Raw genomic sequence first — 15,103 nt, forward strand, 5'->3', positions numbered from 1 at the left:
CCGGTAAGTCAGATGGAGGCTCTGTCCACAGGAATGGGTGGGCAGCAGGTGCAGCTATGCTTTTCATTCTGCGCTCACTCTTGCACTATTGAGGAAGGGGATCTGGGGAATGAGAGGAGGAATAAAAGAGGGTAAGCATGGTTACATACATTATAATTATGAAAGTATGAAAATGTCATAATCAAGCCAGTTATTAAGTATAATTAATATGTGCTTTTAAAAAAGAAAGAACCATGGCAATGGGAGCTGTTTCCTTTCCAACTTGAAGCCTTTCCCTCTTTTTATTCAGGAGCTTTTCACCATGACTTTTGTCCTGCTGGGTCTAGCCATCCTGTTGCTCCACCGTGTGGCCTGTGAGAAACCCCTAGAAGAAACCATTCCTCCCTTGGCTTGGCGCTTCACACATTCCCTGTATAACGCCACCATCTACGAAAACTCGGCTCCCAAGACCTACGTGGAAAGTCCAGTGAAGATGGGCATGTACCTGACAGATCCCCAGTGGGTGGTGAAGTACAGGATCATCTCTGGAGATGCAGCCGGAGTGTTTAAGACTGAGGAGTACGTGGTGGGCAACTTCTGCTTTCTTAGGATAAGAACCAAGAGCAGCAACACAGCGCTGCTCAACAGGGAGGTACGAGACAGCTACACACTCATAGTGCAAGCATCAGACAAGAGCCTGGAGTTTGAAACACTGACCCAAGTGGTCATCCACATCCTGGACCAGAATGACCTGAAGCCCCTCTTCTCCCCACCTTCCTACAGAGTCACCATCTCTGAGGACAAGCCCCTCAAGAGCCCCATCTGCAAAGTGACTGCCACGGATGCCGATCTGGGCCAGAACTCTGAGTTCTATTATGCCTTTAATGCCAGGTCAGAGGTGTTTGCCATCCATCCCACCAGTGGGGTGGTCACTGTGGCTGGGAAGCTGAATGTCACATGGCGAGGGAAGTATGAGCTCCAGGTGCTGGCTGTGGACCGCATGAGAAAAATCTCAGAGGGCAATGGGTTTGGCAACTTGGCTCCATTGGTAATTTATGTGGAGCCTGTGCACAGAAAGCCCCCAGCTATCACCTCCGTGGTCATGGCTCCATCAGATGGTGATGAAGGTGACATTTATGCTACTGTCACGGTGGAAACAAATGACTCTGGAGCTGAAGTAGATTCCCTGGATGTGGTTGGTGGTGATCCTGGAAAGTACTTCAAAGCCTTCCAGTCCTATGCCCAAGACAGCAAGTTCAACTTGGTGGCAGTCAGGGCTATTAACTGGGAAGAACACCCGCATGGCTTCAACCTCAGCTTCCAGGTCCACAGTAGGAACAGACCTCCCACCCACTCGTCCATCAGGGCTTTCCACTTCCCACCCTCCAGGCTGAACAACCTCAGATTTGAGAAGACGGTTTACAGGATAAAGCTCAGTGAATTCTCCCCTCCTGGAAGTCGTGTGGCATTGGTGAAGGTCACCACTGCCCTCCCCACTTTGCGTTATGTTCTAAAGCCGTCCTCTGGGAACACGGTATTCAAGCTCAATGCTCGCACAGGCCTTCTCACCACCATGAAGCATGTGGACTTCAATGACCGAAACCAGTACCAGCTCCACGTGAAAACCTCCCTGGGCCTGGCTACCACCACAGTGATCATTGACGTTGTGGACTGTAACAACCACGCCCCAGTCTTCAACAGGTCTTCCTACGAAGGCACCTTCGATGAGAACATCCCTCCTGGTACCAGTGTTTTAACTGTGACAGCCGCAGACCAGGACCACGGGGACAACGGACATGTCACCTATTCCATCGTTGGCCCTAAAACTGTCCCATTTTCTATCGACCCTTACCTGGGGGTCATCTCCACCACCAAACCCATGGACTATGAACTCATGAAAAGAATATATACCTTCCGGGTCCGGGCATCAGACTGGGGGTCTCCTTTTCGCCAGGAGAAGGAGGTGTCTGTTTCTCTGAGGCTCAAGAATTTGAATGACAACGAGCCTATGTTTGAGGAAGTCAACTGTACTGTGTCCCTTCGTCAAGATGCACCAGTCGGGAAATCGATAATGGCTGTGTCCGCCATAGACATGGATGAACTTCAGAACCTAAGGTATGAAATTGTGTCTGGCAATGAACAAGACTATTTCTATCTTAACCATTTCTCAGGGGTGATATCTCTCAAACGCTCTTTTATGAATCTCACTGCCGTTCGACCCACCAACTATTCTCTGAAGATTACGGCCTCTGATGGCAAGAACTATGCATCCCCCACAACTCTGAAAGTCACTGTGGTGAAGGACCCTCACTCTGAGGTCCCTGTACGGTGTGACAAAACAGGAGTGCTGACCCATATCACAAAAACCATCCTCCAGTCCGCTGGGCTCCAGGGCCAAGAGTTGGGTGAAGAGGAATTTGCCTCCCTCAGCAACTATCAGATCAACCACCATGCTCCCCAGTTTGAGGACCACTTCCCTCAATCCATCGACATTCTAGAGCAGGTGCCCATTAACACCCCCTTGGCCCGCCTGGCAGCCACTGACCCAGATGCTGGCTTTCACGGCAGTCTGGTCTATGTGATTGCGGATGGCAATGAGGAAGGTTGTTTTGACATTGAGCTGAAGACAGGGCTGCTCACTGTGGCAGCAGACTTGGACTATGAGACCACCAGCTTCTACGTCCTCAATGTGACTGTGTATGACCTGGGCACTCCCCAGAAGTCTTCCTGGAAGCTGTTGACTGTGACCGTAAAAGACTGGAATGATAACCCACCCAGGTTTCCTCCGGGTGGGTACCAGCTCACCATTTCTGAGGATACAGACATTGGAACCACGATCGCAGAGCTGAAGACGAAAGACGCTGACTCAGAGGATAATAGGAGGGTTCGCTACACTATGCTAACCCCCACCGAGAAGTTCTCTCTCCACCCACTCACTGGGGAGCTGGTTGTCACAGGACACCTCGACCGGGAATCAGAGGCTCGGTACATACTCAAGGTAGAGGCCAGAGACCAGCCCATGAATGGCCACCAGCTCTTCTCTGTCACCGACTTGATAATCACATTGGAGGATACCAATGACAACCCTCCGCAGTGTATCACACAGCACAGTAGACTGAAGGTGCCAGAGGATATGCCCCTTGGGACAGTCTTGACATTCCTAGATGCGTCTGACCCTGACCTGGGCCCTGCAGGTGAAGTGAGATATACCCTGGTGGATGACGTCCATGGAACCTTCCGGGTGGAGCTGATGACCGGAGCTCTGAGTCTGGAAAGAGAGCTGGACTTTGAGAGGCGGGCTGGTTACAATCTGAGCCTTTGGGCCAGTGACAGTGGGAAGCCTCTAGCCCGAAGGACCCTCTGCCACGTAGAAGTATTAGTCCTGGATGTAAATGAGAACCTCCATTCTCCTTGCTTCTCATCCTTTGTATATCAGGGCCAGGTGCAGGAGAACAGCCCTGCAGGGACCGCAGTCATGGTAGTCACGGCCCAGGACGATGACAGTGGCTTGGATGGAGAGCTCCAGTACTTCCTACGGACTGGCACTGGCTTGGAAGCCTTCAGCATCAACCAAGACACAGGTACTAGGGTGAGGTACACGGGATGCTGGGGCATGGAGAACAGTGGGCTGAAATGGGACATGGGAACAACACGGGAGAATTCACCCTCCTGACCCTTGTATTTTAGGTTTGTCTTTATGAGGATTTTTACTGAAGGTTTTTTTTATATAGGCACACACATATATATACATACACATGTATGTATAAAATACATATTATATGCATATAATAAACATATACATCCCATTTATGAAAGTGATACATGATAGTTATCTATGTTTTTTTTAATTTTTGAGACTATAATTTAATTACATTTCCCCCTTCTATTTCCTCCTTTCAAATTCTTCCATATATCCTTCCTTGCTCTTTTTCAAACTCATGACCTCTTTATTATTTATTTATTTATTTGGTTTTTTGAAACAGGGTTTCTCTGTGCAACAGCATTAAATGTCCTGGAACTTACTCTGTAGACTAGGCTGGCCTCGAACTCACAGAGATTGGCATGCCTCTGCTCCGTCGAGTGCTAGGGTTAAAGATGTGTGCCACCATTGCCCGGTGACCTCTTTTTTTTCTTTTACTAATTGTTATATGCATATATATTCCTAAATATATTCAGTTCATGTAATGCTGCCTGAATGTATGTGTGTAAGTTTTCAGGGTTGACCATTTGGCATTGGACAAAGAATTGGTCTGCTCTTCCCTGGGAAAGGCCTCTTCTCCCATTCCCAGCCTTCCTTAGTTACCTATAGTTTTGTGTGTCGAGACCTCGTGGCCTTCTCTCCATCCATTTTGGCATCTATGTTCCTTGGTGTCCTTGTTCAACTCTCATTTGGGTGGTCACGTTAGTGAGACTCGGGATGTAGTTTCTCATGTTAGCAGACAACTCAATCTCACAGCAAACTCATGACCTTCTGACTGCTACACCCTTTCCACGCAATCTCCTACAAAGTTCCTTGAGCCTTAGGTGCAGGAGTGTTTCTTAGATGCATTCAGTGGGATTGGGCTCCACAACTCTGCTTTTTGATGGGTTGTGGTTTTTTGTAATGGTCTTCATCTGTTGCAAAGAGACGCTTCCTTGATGAGGGAAGAAGGCTCTACATATCTGTGGATAAACGGACAAATGCGTAGATTGTGGCGAGGGATTATGTTGGATTAGTAAATTAGTGGTTGTAGATTCTCCTCCAGGATCCTTGACTTCGCCAGCAGTGAATAGTCAGCTGGGTTTCCAGCACCAAGCATGCTCTCCCTCTTGCTGAGCAGGTCTTAAACCCAATTAGAAAGCTGTTGGCTACCACCAAAGTATGCTTGCCACTGCTAAGGTTATTGTGCCATAATGCTTGCTGAAGTGGTTCATAGGCACCATTGCTGGTTGGGACTGTTGGTTGCCTCTCTCCTTTGGAAGCTTGCATGGTGCCTTCTGGTACTATGAAAGCTAGTCCTCAGGGAGGGGGCTTTTGGGTTAGTTCCAGTTCAGGGGCCTCTGGGCCCTGTTTCGGAAGTGCATAGTGTTTTCAGCAATTGGGACTCACCTTCCACCTCTGGGAAGTAACCAAGGGCAACAGCAATAGAATGTGTGTTTTGAGATTCTCCTGGACAGCCCTGGCCAACAACTTGAACGAGGGCTTCTCGGGTCTGCTGTTAGGTTTTTTTTGTTTAGGTGGTCTTTGGCTCTTAGAGGGAGCACCATCAGCCCAGATAACAAAGGCTCATTAAGTCTCTACATGGATATTTATACACAGAATTACATGTACTAGGTGCTTGGGTATTTTGTTTGTTTGATTTTTGGTAAATAGTTAAGAGTACGATTCCTTGTGGCTTTTTCAGACATCCTTATTTGTTATTTTGCCCACTTCCTTTTCTTCTGAATTAATCTCCCCCACGCTCTAAAAGCCCCTCTTTTCCATTTCCGCAGATCACTTGTACCCTGCTATTCTCCTTTGCCCTCCTCCCTCCTTAAGAAGCCTCCCTCTCCCACTTCCTGGATCAGATCATGTGTACACTGCTACTCCCCGCACTACTGTACCCCAAGCCCCATATCCTGGCAATGATCCGGTTATGCTTTCCTGTGTTCTGTGGTTACTACAGCCAATGTACTCACACATGAAGGTTTGGAGCTTGGAGCTTCCAATAAGAGGCAATGTACAACAGTTGTCTTTCTGGGTCTCTGTTACATCATTCAATATGATCTTTTCCAGTTCACTCCATTTACTTACAAAGTTCATGCTTTCATTTTTCTTTAAAGCTGAATAGTTTCCCATAGTGTGCACCACATTTTCACTACCCATTCATCAGTGGTGGGACATTTAGGTTGTTCCTGTTTCCTAGCTGTTGTGACTAGAGCAGCAATAAGTGGGGCTGAGTAAGTATCTGTGGGATAGCATGTGGCGCCCTTTGGGAATACGCCAGGAGTCACATATCTGAGTCACAGAGTAGATTTATTAAAGCTTTTTGAGAATTCTCCACCCTGATTTCCATAGTGGCTGCACCAGTTTGCAGTCCCACCAACAGTGAATCAGGGCTCCCTTTCCCCACGTCACCTCCAACATTTGTGTCAGTTGTTCCGTTGATCTTTGCCATTCTGGCTGGTGTTTTGAATTGCATTTCCCTAATTAGTCTCCTCCTCCTCCTCCTCCTCCTCCTCCTCCTCTTCCTCCTTTTTCCTCTCTACTGAGATCCCAGACCTATTTTTTGAATGGGTCATTTGGGGTTTTTACCTTTTTTTTTTTAGTTGTTTATATATATATATATATATATATATATATATATATATATATATATATATATATATTATGGATATTAATCCTCTGTCAGATGTAGAGCTAGCAAAGATTCTCTCCCATTCTGTGGGCTTCCTCTTCACCCAGTTGATTGTTTCTTTATCTGTGCAAAAGCTTCGTAGTTTTTTGAAGTCCCACTTGTCAGTTGTTGGCCTTAATTGTTGGGAAATGGAGTCTTACTCAGGAAGTCCTTCCCTACACCTGTGTCCTGTAGGCCCTGCCTGTGTTTTCTTCTAGTAGTTTCAGTGTTTAGGCTTCAAAGTTAGGTCTTTGGAGTCAGTTTTTGTGCAAGGTAATAGATATGAGTATAATTTTTTTCTTCTGCATGTGGACCCCTTAAATTTCCCAGTATCACTAGTTGAAGATGATTTCTTTCTCTAGCATATGTTTTTGACATTTTTGTCAAATATTAAGTAGTTGAAGTTACATACATTCGTGTTTGAGTCTTTGATGTTGTTTCTTTGGTCTACATGTCTGGTTTTGTGCCAATACCATATTATTTCACTACTCTGGTTCTGTAATATATCTTAAAGTCTTGAATTATAGTTTGTTTCTTGGGCGAAGGACAGGGTAGTGTGGTGGCAAGAGTATTCCATTTAACAGACTCTAGACCCAGCTCTCTCAATCTCTCTTTCCTCCTCCTCTTTTCACCCTTCTTCTTCTCTCTCCAGGGTTTTTCTGTGTAGCCCTGGCTGGCCTGGAACTCTCTATGTAGATCAGGCTCGCCTCGATCTCACAAAGATTTATCTGTCTCTGTTTCCCAAGTGCTGAGATACTAAAGGTCAATATCATGCTCAGCCCCAGCTCTTCTTCTTACTCACTATATAATCTGGACCAAATTTATTATCCCTATCTGGGCCTCAGTTTCCCCATTTGTTACCTCTGGCAGGCTCTGCTTTGATTGTGAGTCTAGACCCTGCCCCTTGTGCAGACCTTGTCAGCTGAAAGTGACCAGTGAGAACTTAAGGTACAGGCTTCTTGTGCCCACTGTTAGAACCTCACGTCCTAGAGCAGAGCTGGCCCTTTTAGGTAGTTTGTAGAGGACATGAACTAAAGACCGGAGCTAGGTCCCTAAAGCCATGAAGTGATGAAGTAGAGAGCAGAAACATATCCCTCACACCTCTAACATTCAATGTGAGGATCCACCAGGACTGAAGGACTGTCGGGATCAGGTTAAGGCCAATGGTAGGACATCCCACTTACAGAATGTAAGGAAGCTAGCTGGAACTTGGGTTGAAGCAGTTGGGCATAGCTGGTAAACTTTCACTGTCTTCTGGAAGCCTTGTATATGTCTGCATGCCAGAAGCAAGGGCCGTTTGAGCAGAGACAGTTCCCCCTGTGTCCAACTCAGCATCTCCCACCTCATGCTGACAGCCCTACCTGCTTTCCCTGGGTTGTCAGTCAGCATCCTTTCCATAGTACTGATCAGTGGATGTTGGGTAGGGTGATTTTTGTTCTTGTTCAATTTGTGTGTGTGTGTGTGCACGTGAATCTGTGTGTATGTATATCTGAACACGTGCTTATGTGTGTGTGCATTGTATATATATGTGTGAATGTGCCCATACATGTGGGCGGGCACATCGAGGCCAGAGGCTGATGACAGGTTTCATCCTCTGTTGATCTCCACTTAATTGTTGGAGACAGTCTGTTATGGAACCCCAAGGCTCACTGATTCAGCTAGCTTGGCAGACAACAAGCCCTACAGACTCCTCTGCCTTCTTCACCCCCTTCCCCAGTGTTGAAGTGATGGGCACCCACCACCGTACCCAACTCTTATGTGGGTGTTGGGGATCTGAATTCAGGTTCATACTCATATAGCAGGTAGTTCACAGAGCCCTCTCCCCAGCCCTGGGTAGGGTAGTTTCTAAACCTCTGTGAGATCTGAGTATATTGGGTTTCATCACTTGCTGTCTCCAGGAATGCTCGAGACTCTGGCACCTCTGGACCGAGAATTCACACCCTTCTACTGGTTGACGGTACTGGCTGTGGACAAGGGCTCCGTTCCCCTCTCTGCCGTCACTGAAGTCTACATTGAGGTTACGGACATCAACGACAACATACCCTGCATGTTGCAGCCTGTGTTCTACCCCTCTGTCCAGGAAGATGCCCCCTTGGGTACCTCCGTGCTTCAGCTGGAGGCCTGGGACCCAGACTCCAGCTCTCAAGGGAAGCTGACCTTCAACCTTACCAGTGGGAACCACATGGGGTACTTCGTCATTCATCCTTCCACAGGTGAGGCCTGGAGAGCCGGAGGGACGGGATATACATCTACAAGAAGGTTCTCGGAGTGTTCCTGGGGCAGCACCAACATTACCTGCAGACAGCTTGGAAATTCCAATTCTCAGGCCCCCATCTAGACCTGTCCAGTGCATGATCTGAGGCAGACTCCAGAAATGTATGTTTTAGCAATGCAAACACAGCATTCTTACAGGTGCCAAAGTTGATATGCTTTTCAACCATGCCATCTCCACAAGAAAGTGAGAACTTGTTGAAATCTTCCTTGCCTTGGGGTTCAACAGGTGACCCAGAGGTCAAGCTGAGATTATTCAGACCTTCAAATGTTCTCCAACTGACCCTTCCCCCCAAGCCACAGCCACGGCCAGAGCCATCATTAGCTTTTGTTCTACTAATTTCTGTTGCTGTGGTAAAAATATTTTAATCAGAAGCAACTTAGGGGAGGAAAGGGTTTAGCCCATAAAGATATCTTATTGGTTTATACTTCCAGGTCATAGTTCATCACTGAGGGAAGTCAGACTAGGAACTGAAGGCAGGAGTCGTGGAGGAAGGCCGCCTACTGGCTCTCTGACTTGCTCACAGGCTTCTATTTAGCTGGCTTTCTTATGCAGTCCAGGATTGCCTGTCTAGGGAGTGGTGCCCCCTGCAGTGAGGCGACCCTTCTACATCCAGTAACTGTCAAGCCAACCCTCCATAGACACACACACACAGGCCAATATGATTTGGCAATTCCTCAACTGAGACTTTTCTTCCAAACGACTCTAGGCTGTGTCAAGTCAACGACTAAAGCTAACTGGGACAGCTCTGACTGCAGACTAGTCTCAGATCTGTCCACAAAACAGTGACAATTGTGATTTCACCCACATCCCATCAGCCTCCTCACAGGCCCAGGATCGTAGAAGGTTCAGGGGAATCCAGGGGTAACCTCATCGCAGCAATGACCCAGGGAGAGCCTTCCAAAGATAGTTGGTTTGATTCACACTAACTTTAAGCACAAATTTGCTAAGTTGTAGTTCACATTGGCAAATTCCATAGAACATTCCAGATCTCTTGAAGGTCTTCAAAGATAGCATGCTCTGACCACGTTCTCTTCCTATTCCCACAGGGCCACCGTGTACCAGAGACTGACAGCACATCACACATACAATCTTTGGTCCCCACAGTCCCCTTCCTGACCCCTGTTGTCTCGGTCCCAGTCAGATCCCTCCAGTTAGGACACCTGCTGCTCTTGTTCCATAGAAGTCTGACATTCCCATGTGACCCCTTCATTCTGGCCCCGTAATGTGCTTTTGCCCCATAAGGACAGACAGTAGAGGGGAAAGGGGAATAGCTTATCAATTTTCCCAGGAGCCCCGAGCCATACAGTCTTGGCAGGGAATGCCAAGAGTCTGGGGTTAACCTTTGACATCAGGTTGTAGCTACATCCTCTTCTTTCTGAGGTGAGGAGGCTTTTCTTTGAGAAAACTAGTCTAAGCAAGTTCACCCCTCAGGCTCACCCCTGTCACCAATGTCCTACCCCCACACCTCTCCTCCCCACTCCTCACCTAAGGCATTAACTCCTCGGCTTTTCCCAACCCCCTTCTCTTCTATTTACTGTCAACAGGCCTCTGGCAGCAGGCGTGGCAAGATGCCCTTGCAGGCAGAGGCACTCCCAGCTTCCCTGAAGCCGTGCAGAAGAAATCATGACTAGTCTGAACTCTTACTTTTACCATGATAATTGTACCCGCCGTCAGCCCCCAACCACTTCCTCACATTGACCACGCCCATCCGCGTCTCCACTGTAGGAGCCTGAAAGGTCTCTCTATGTCCTTGAGATGAAGTCAGGGTCCCCTGTGTCCATGAAGCTGGTGCCTAAACCGGCCCCACTGACCTCTCTGGCTTCACCTTACCCCTCTCACGGTACCTCTGTTGGTTCCAGCTACCTGCCTGTCAACATAAAAACCGCAGCTCTCATCTTAAAGGGAATAAGAGATGGTTTACTCCAGAGCCATTCTGAGTGACCATGGCCAGAGAACGTGGATTTAGGCAACACCAATCAAATTCCACATTCCAACACAGATGCAGTTTCACAGGGTTTTTATAGTTCTACGGAACAAAGACAGCCATAAATCTAGGCAACTATAAACTATATTGGTGGGTACACCAGAGAGGCACACAGAGAGCAGGGGAAGATTTTTTTATAGACCCAAGATGCTGTCTGACAACATTCTTAGCTCTTAGATTGGTGGAAGCTAGTGTTCTGCTAAGTTAATAGCTTCTAAGAGGTTTCTATTTATTATCACAAGGTGTTATAGTTCAGATCCAGAGTGAGACAAGAAAGCTAAAACCTGCCCGAGATAAAGTAATTCGCCTCTGAACCTACAAAGTTCCAACCTCCCCACAGGACTGAAATTCCAGTCGGCCCATCAGTCTCTACAGACAGACTCCTTCCAGGAGATTTCTGCTGTTGTTCACACCCAGACACAGCTCCTTCAGGAATTTTCATCCATAGCTGCTGTGGACTACAGAGGCTCTTCCCATGGGGTTTGGCACCTGCTACTGTCCCAGTCAGAACTCACTGCCCTCTCTCTCACTGTGCAGCCCTGGTTGACCTGGAACTTGCTAAGTAGACCAGGCTGGCCTTGAACTCACAGAGATCTGCCTGCCTCTGCCTCCCGAGTGCTGGGATTAAAAAGGATTGGTTACATATCAGGCTTCTTCTCTCTTTTTGTTTGTGTGACCTCTACTGTCCCACAGAGACCAGTCAACTGCATTTCCTTGTACCGGCGTGAATAAATGCAGGCAAATATTAAAGAATATATACAAATTTAATGATTAAATAAAACTTACAGAACCAAAGTTCCCGTGTAGCACAGGAGGTAGGAAAGCTGGATTTATCAGTCAACCATCGCCCGAGGCAAAACCCGCCCCTTAAAGGGGCTGGCTTAACCCTACATTTCCTAATATCATAACACACCTGCCGGCACAGCTAACATACCACACAGTCCACTGTATCCATTTAAGTGATTGTTCCACTAACTCTCCATGTCCACTGGACTTCAACAGGTCTCTGAAAAAGAGAAACTGACTGCTTTTGCCTGTCTTAGTGTCTTCAGTACCTGGCGCTACCATAGAGTACAGTAGACGCTCAACAAATAACTTTTTTTTTCATCTAAATTTATATTTTTAATATGAATATGCTTGCTCTTTGACCTGGAATTAGCAAAACTGTGAGGGAACAGTCAACAAGTAACTTTTAAATGGATGAATGAGTTCTTGTTTGTGATCCATACCCTTACCCAGCAAACGCTTATAGACCTTGTCCCCTGCGAGGCCTTAAAGCCGTGTGCTGTAGAGAGATGTAAAGAGAAATCTGATCTTGTTCTAGGCCTTGGGGAAGTCGGCCCATGAGAACCATAGATATTTAGGGATAAATACTGTAGGAATAGCACCAAAGAGTAAAGTATATGCAGGTAGATAGGTGCTTTTGGTGCTCGGGGGAGGGAAAGAGCTGCTGGGTGTGGCCAAACTGTGGTGGCCTAATGAAGGAAGTGGGGATAAGCAGTAGTCTCAGAGGGCACAAGGACAGGGAGGGTGACCTGAGAACCTCCTGGTCATTGTGGATGGAGGTCACAATCTGGAGATAGCACATTTCCACCCCGCATAACTGGTGAGGTCTTGGGAACATTTCTGGACTACCTAGGGGGCAGATGGAGAGGGAAAAGGGTGACCCTAAGGTGGACTGATGGGGAAGCTTTGTTAATTTAACTAGAGTGTCAGCTTAGGCTGGGGGAGGCAGGGACTTCCACCACAGAGGCTCAGTGGATGCTTCAATCCCTACGCGGGGCTTCAGCCATGTCTCACCTTCATGAGTATTCTCTGGGAATCCAGACACGGCTGTCAGAGAGAAACTCAGGGGTAGACAAGAAGGCAGTGACTCAGGAAGTTCCAGGGCAGCGGTTTCAGGAACACAGGACCTTAAAGGGTAAAGGAGGAGGTGGGGAGAGAAAGTTCAAGGCAGAGACAAAACAGGGCTGAGCATAGTGGTTCTATACCTCGAATCCCAGCACTCAGGAGACTGAAGCCAGTGTCTGACTGGGCAAGCTGGTGATAACTGTGTGGACTGCTGAGTTTTGGACCCATCAGTGCCTCATAGTGAAAATGGACTTAGGTGGGAACCTTAGTTAGCACGTTCTCTATTCGTGTCTCCCACTTCCTCACCACGCCTTCCATTTCTCCAGAGCTCTAAAAGTCCCCCCCCCACACACACACACAAACAAACAAAAAACAAAGCAACAAACCCAGGACTCTCATCTGAGAGTTACGTGTGATATTGAGCCCACCCCAGTAACAGCCCTTCATTCATTGCTCTCCATCCATCCGTTTCCAGGTCTGCTCTCCACTGCCAGACAGCTGGACCGAGAGAGCAAAGATGAGCATGTCCTGGAGGTAAGTGGTGGGGAGTCTGGGCACTGCCTTTGGGAGCCCCAGAAGGAGGCTGGGCTGTAGGCAGCCAGCTGCATGGCCCCAGCACTGTGTCTGTGGCTGTGGCTGGGGTGTAGGGCTGAGGTGGGACAGTACAGTTTTTCTGTGACTAGTGGTAAGAGTCCTTCGGCCTTCACTGGCTCTTTGGTACTGAGGAGGGAAGGAATCTGAAAACAGATCCAAGCATGGGAGGATGGCTGGGTTAATGTGTAGTTCCTAAAGTAAGTGCTGGAAGTGGGAATACATGCTTGTCAGGTCTAGTTTCTAAACCATTCCTCCTGCCTTGGAGAGAAAACCACTTAACGGTCCTTTACTACAGTTGATGTGGGGCCAGGATAAACATTTTTTTTGTCTTCTGGATCTGTGTTCTTTCTAGGGTGTCTGTAATATCGCCCAAGCACCCCTGATGCTCAGCCTCCTACAAGGAGTATTCTAGAGGGGAGTAAATTAGCAGAGGCTACAAATCTAGTTCTTTCCCCTCCTGAGCAGCCCACGACTCACCCACACGCATCTCTTCTGGCCTTAAGGGCTTCCGGAGGGCAGGATGCATATTTGCTTTTCTATAATACAGGCTCTGAAATTCTCTTTCCCTGTGGTCCCAGCTATTTAGGAGGAGACTCTCAAGTTCAAAGTCAGTTTTGGTTACAGGAATTCAGGGAAGTCTGTGCAACCTAGTGAGATACCTATCTCGAGAGAAACAATAGAGAAAAAATGAGGGCACAGGTCACTGGGAGAGCATGTTCATAGCATGCATGAGGCCCTGGGTTGACAATAAAAATCAGGAAAGAAAGACTAAGGAAAGGTGTCTGTCACTAAGAGCAAGTGGCCTTGAATTCCCAGTTCAGTTATCTTTAAAGTCTAGAACAGCTGGTTCTCAACCTGTGGGTCACAACCCCCTTGGGGCAGAATGACCTTTTCACAAGGGTCACCTAAGACCATTGGAAAACATAGATATTTACATTGAAATTTATAACAGCAGCAAACATTACAGTTGGGAAGTAGCAATGATGATAATTTTATGGTTGGAGTAATCACAGCACGAGGAACTGTATTGAAGGGTGGCAGCATAAGGGCAGCTGAGAGCCGCTGCTCTGGAAGTACTTCTGCAGTGCAGTGTGGGGAATCAAACCTAGGACCTCATACATGCTAGACGAGTGCTCTACCACTGAGCCACCTTCCGACCTCTGAGCTACTGTGAATGGAAACGCCTTGTCTCGTACCATTTCCTCAGGACTATGGATGTCTCAGCGGGTTAGGTCCCTGTGACAGCAGAGCGTGATTCTGACGTTAGAATTTATTTCATGTATTGGGTGGCGTGTCTGACCCGGGTTTTACCCATTCCTGCAAAATGCCTTCTAATGCAAGCAGAGAACAAAACTTCTGTCAGTCACAAGCCAAATAAGATGATGATGATGATGATGATGATGATGATGATGATGATGATGATGATGATGGAAGAGGCCCAGGAGTCTTCTACGTGAATGTCAGGCTTTCACAGCAGATTCTAACCATGACTGCTTCTGGTTCTCTGTGGTTTCTTTTTGTTCTTGCTGCTCCAAGGTCAGATCATTGCCGTAGCAGCCATCAGCTCTAACTGCGACTACTCGTGGGCTAGTGGTAGCCATGGTAGGACCGTGGCAGTCCTAGGCACTGCTTCCCGGTGACGTCACAGGAGCTCACACACCGTTCTGTCTACAGGTGACTGTGCTGGATAACGGGGAGCCCCCTCTAAAGTCCACCTCCAGAGTGGTGGTGTGTATCTTGGATGTCAATGACAACCCGCCCATGTTCTCCCACAAGCTCTTCAATGTCCGCCTTCCTGAGAGACTGAGCCCCTTGTCCTTGAAGCCTGTGTACAGGCTGGTGGCTTCAGATCCAGATGAAGGTCTCAACGGTGACATCACCTACAGCATTGAGGAGAGTGATGAGGAGGGCTTCAGAATTGACCCTGTCACGGGGGTTGTTTCCTCCAGCAGCACTTTTGCGGCAGGAGAATACAATATCCTAACGGTGAGCGACTGAGGGTTTGCAGAGTCAGAGGGAGTGGCTGGTGATTTTCCTGTTTCCCTTCCCTTCCCTTCCCTTCCC

General features: G+C 47.7%; 1 protein-coding gene across 1 annotated transcript in view; it reads left to right on the top strand.

The window, feature by feature from the left end:
- Positions 1-301: 301 nt before the first annotated feature.
- Fat2 (FAT atypical cadherin 2) overlaps positions 302-15,103 on the top strand; it is a 59,800-nt gene continuing 44,998 nt past the window's right edge. The window contains exons 1-4 of the mRNA XM_005350047.2: positions 302-3,560; positions 8,234-8,548; positions 12,921-12,979; positions 14,714-15,025. Of these exons, the coding sequence (XP_005350104.1) occupies positions 302-3,560; positions 8,234-8,548; positions 12,921-12,979; positions 14,714-15,025 (3,945 nt within the window). The remainder of the gene's footprint in view (positions 3,561-8,233; positions 8,549-12,920; positions 12,980-14,713; positions 15,026-15,103) is intronic.

The sequence above is a fragment of the Microtus ochrogaster genome, chromosome 7 (genome assembly GCF_000317375.1).
Source record: "Microtus ochrogaster isolate Prairie Vole_2 chromosome 7, MicOch1.0, whole genome shotgun sequence".
NCBI classification, from domain to species: Eukaryota; Metazoa; Chordata; class Mammalia; order Rodentia; family Cricetidae; genus Microtus; species Microtus ochrogaster.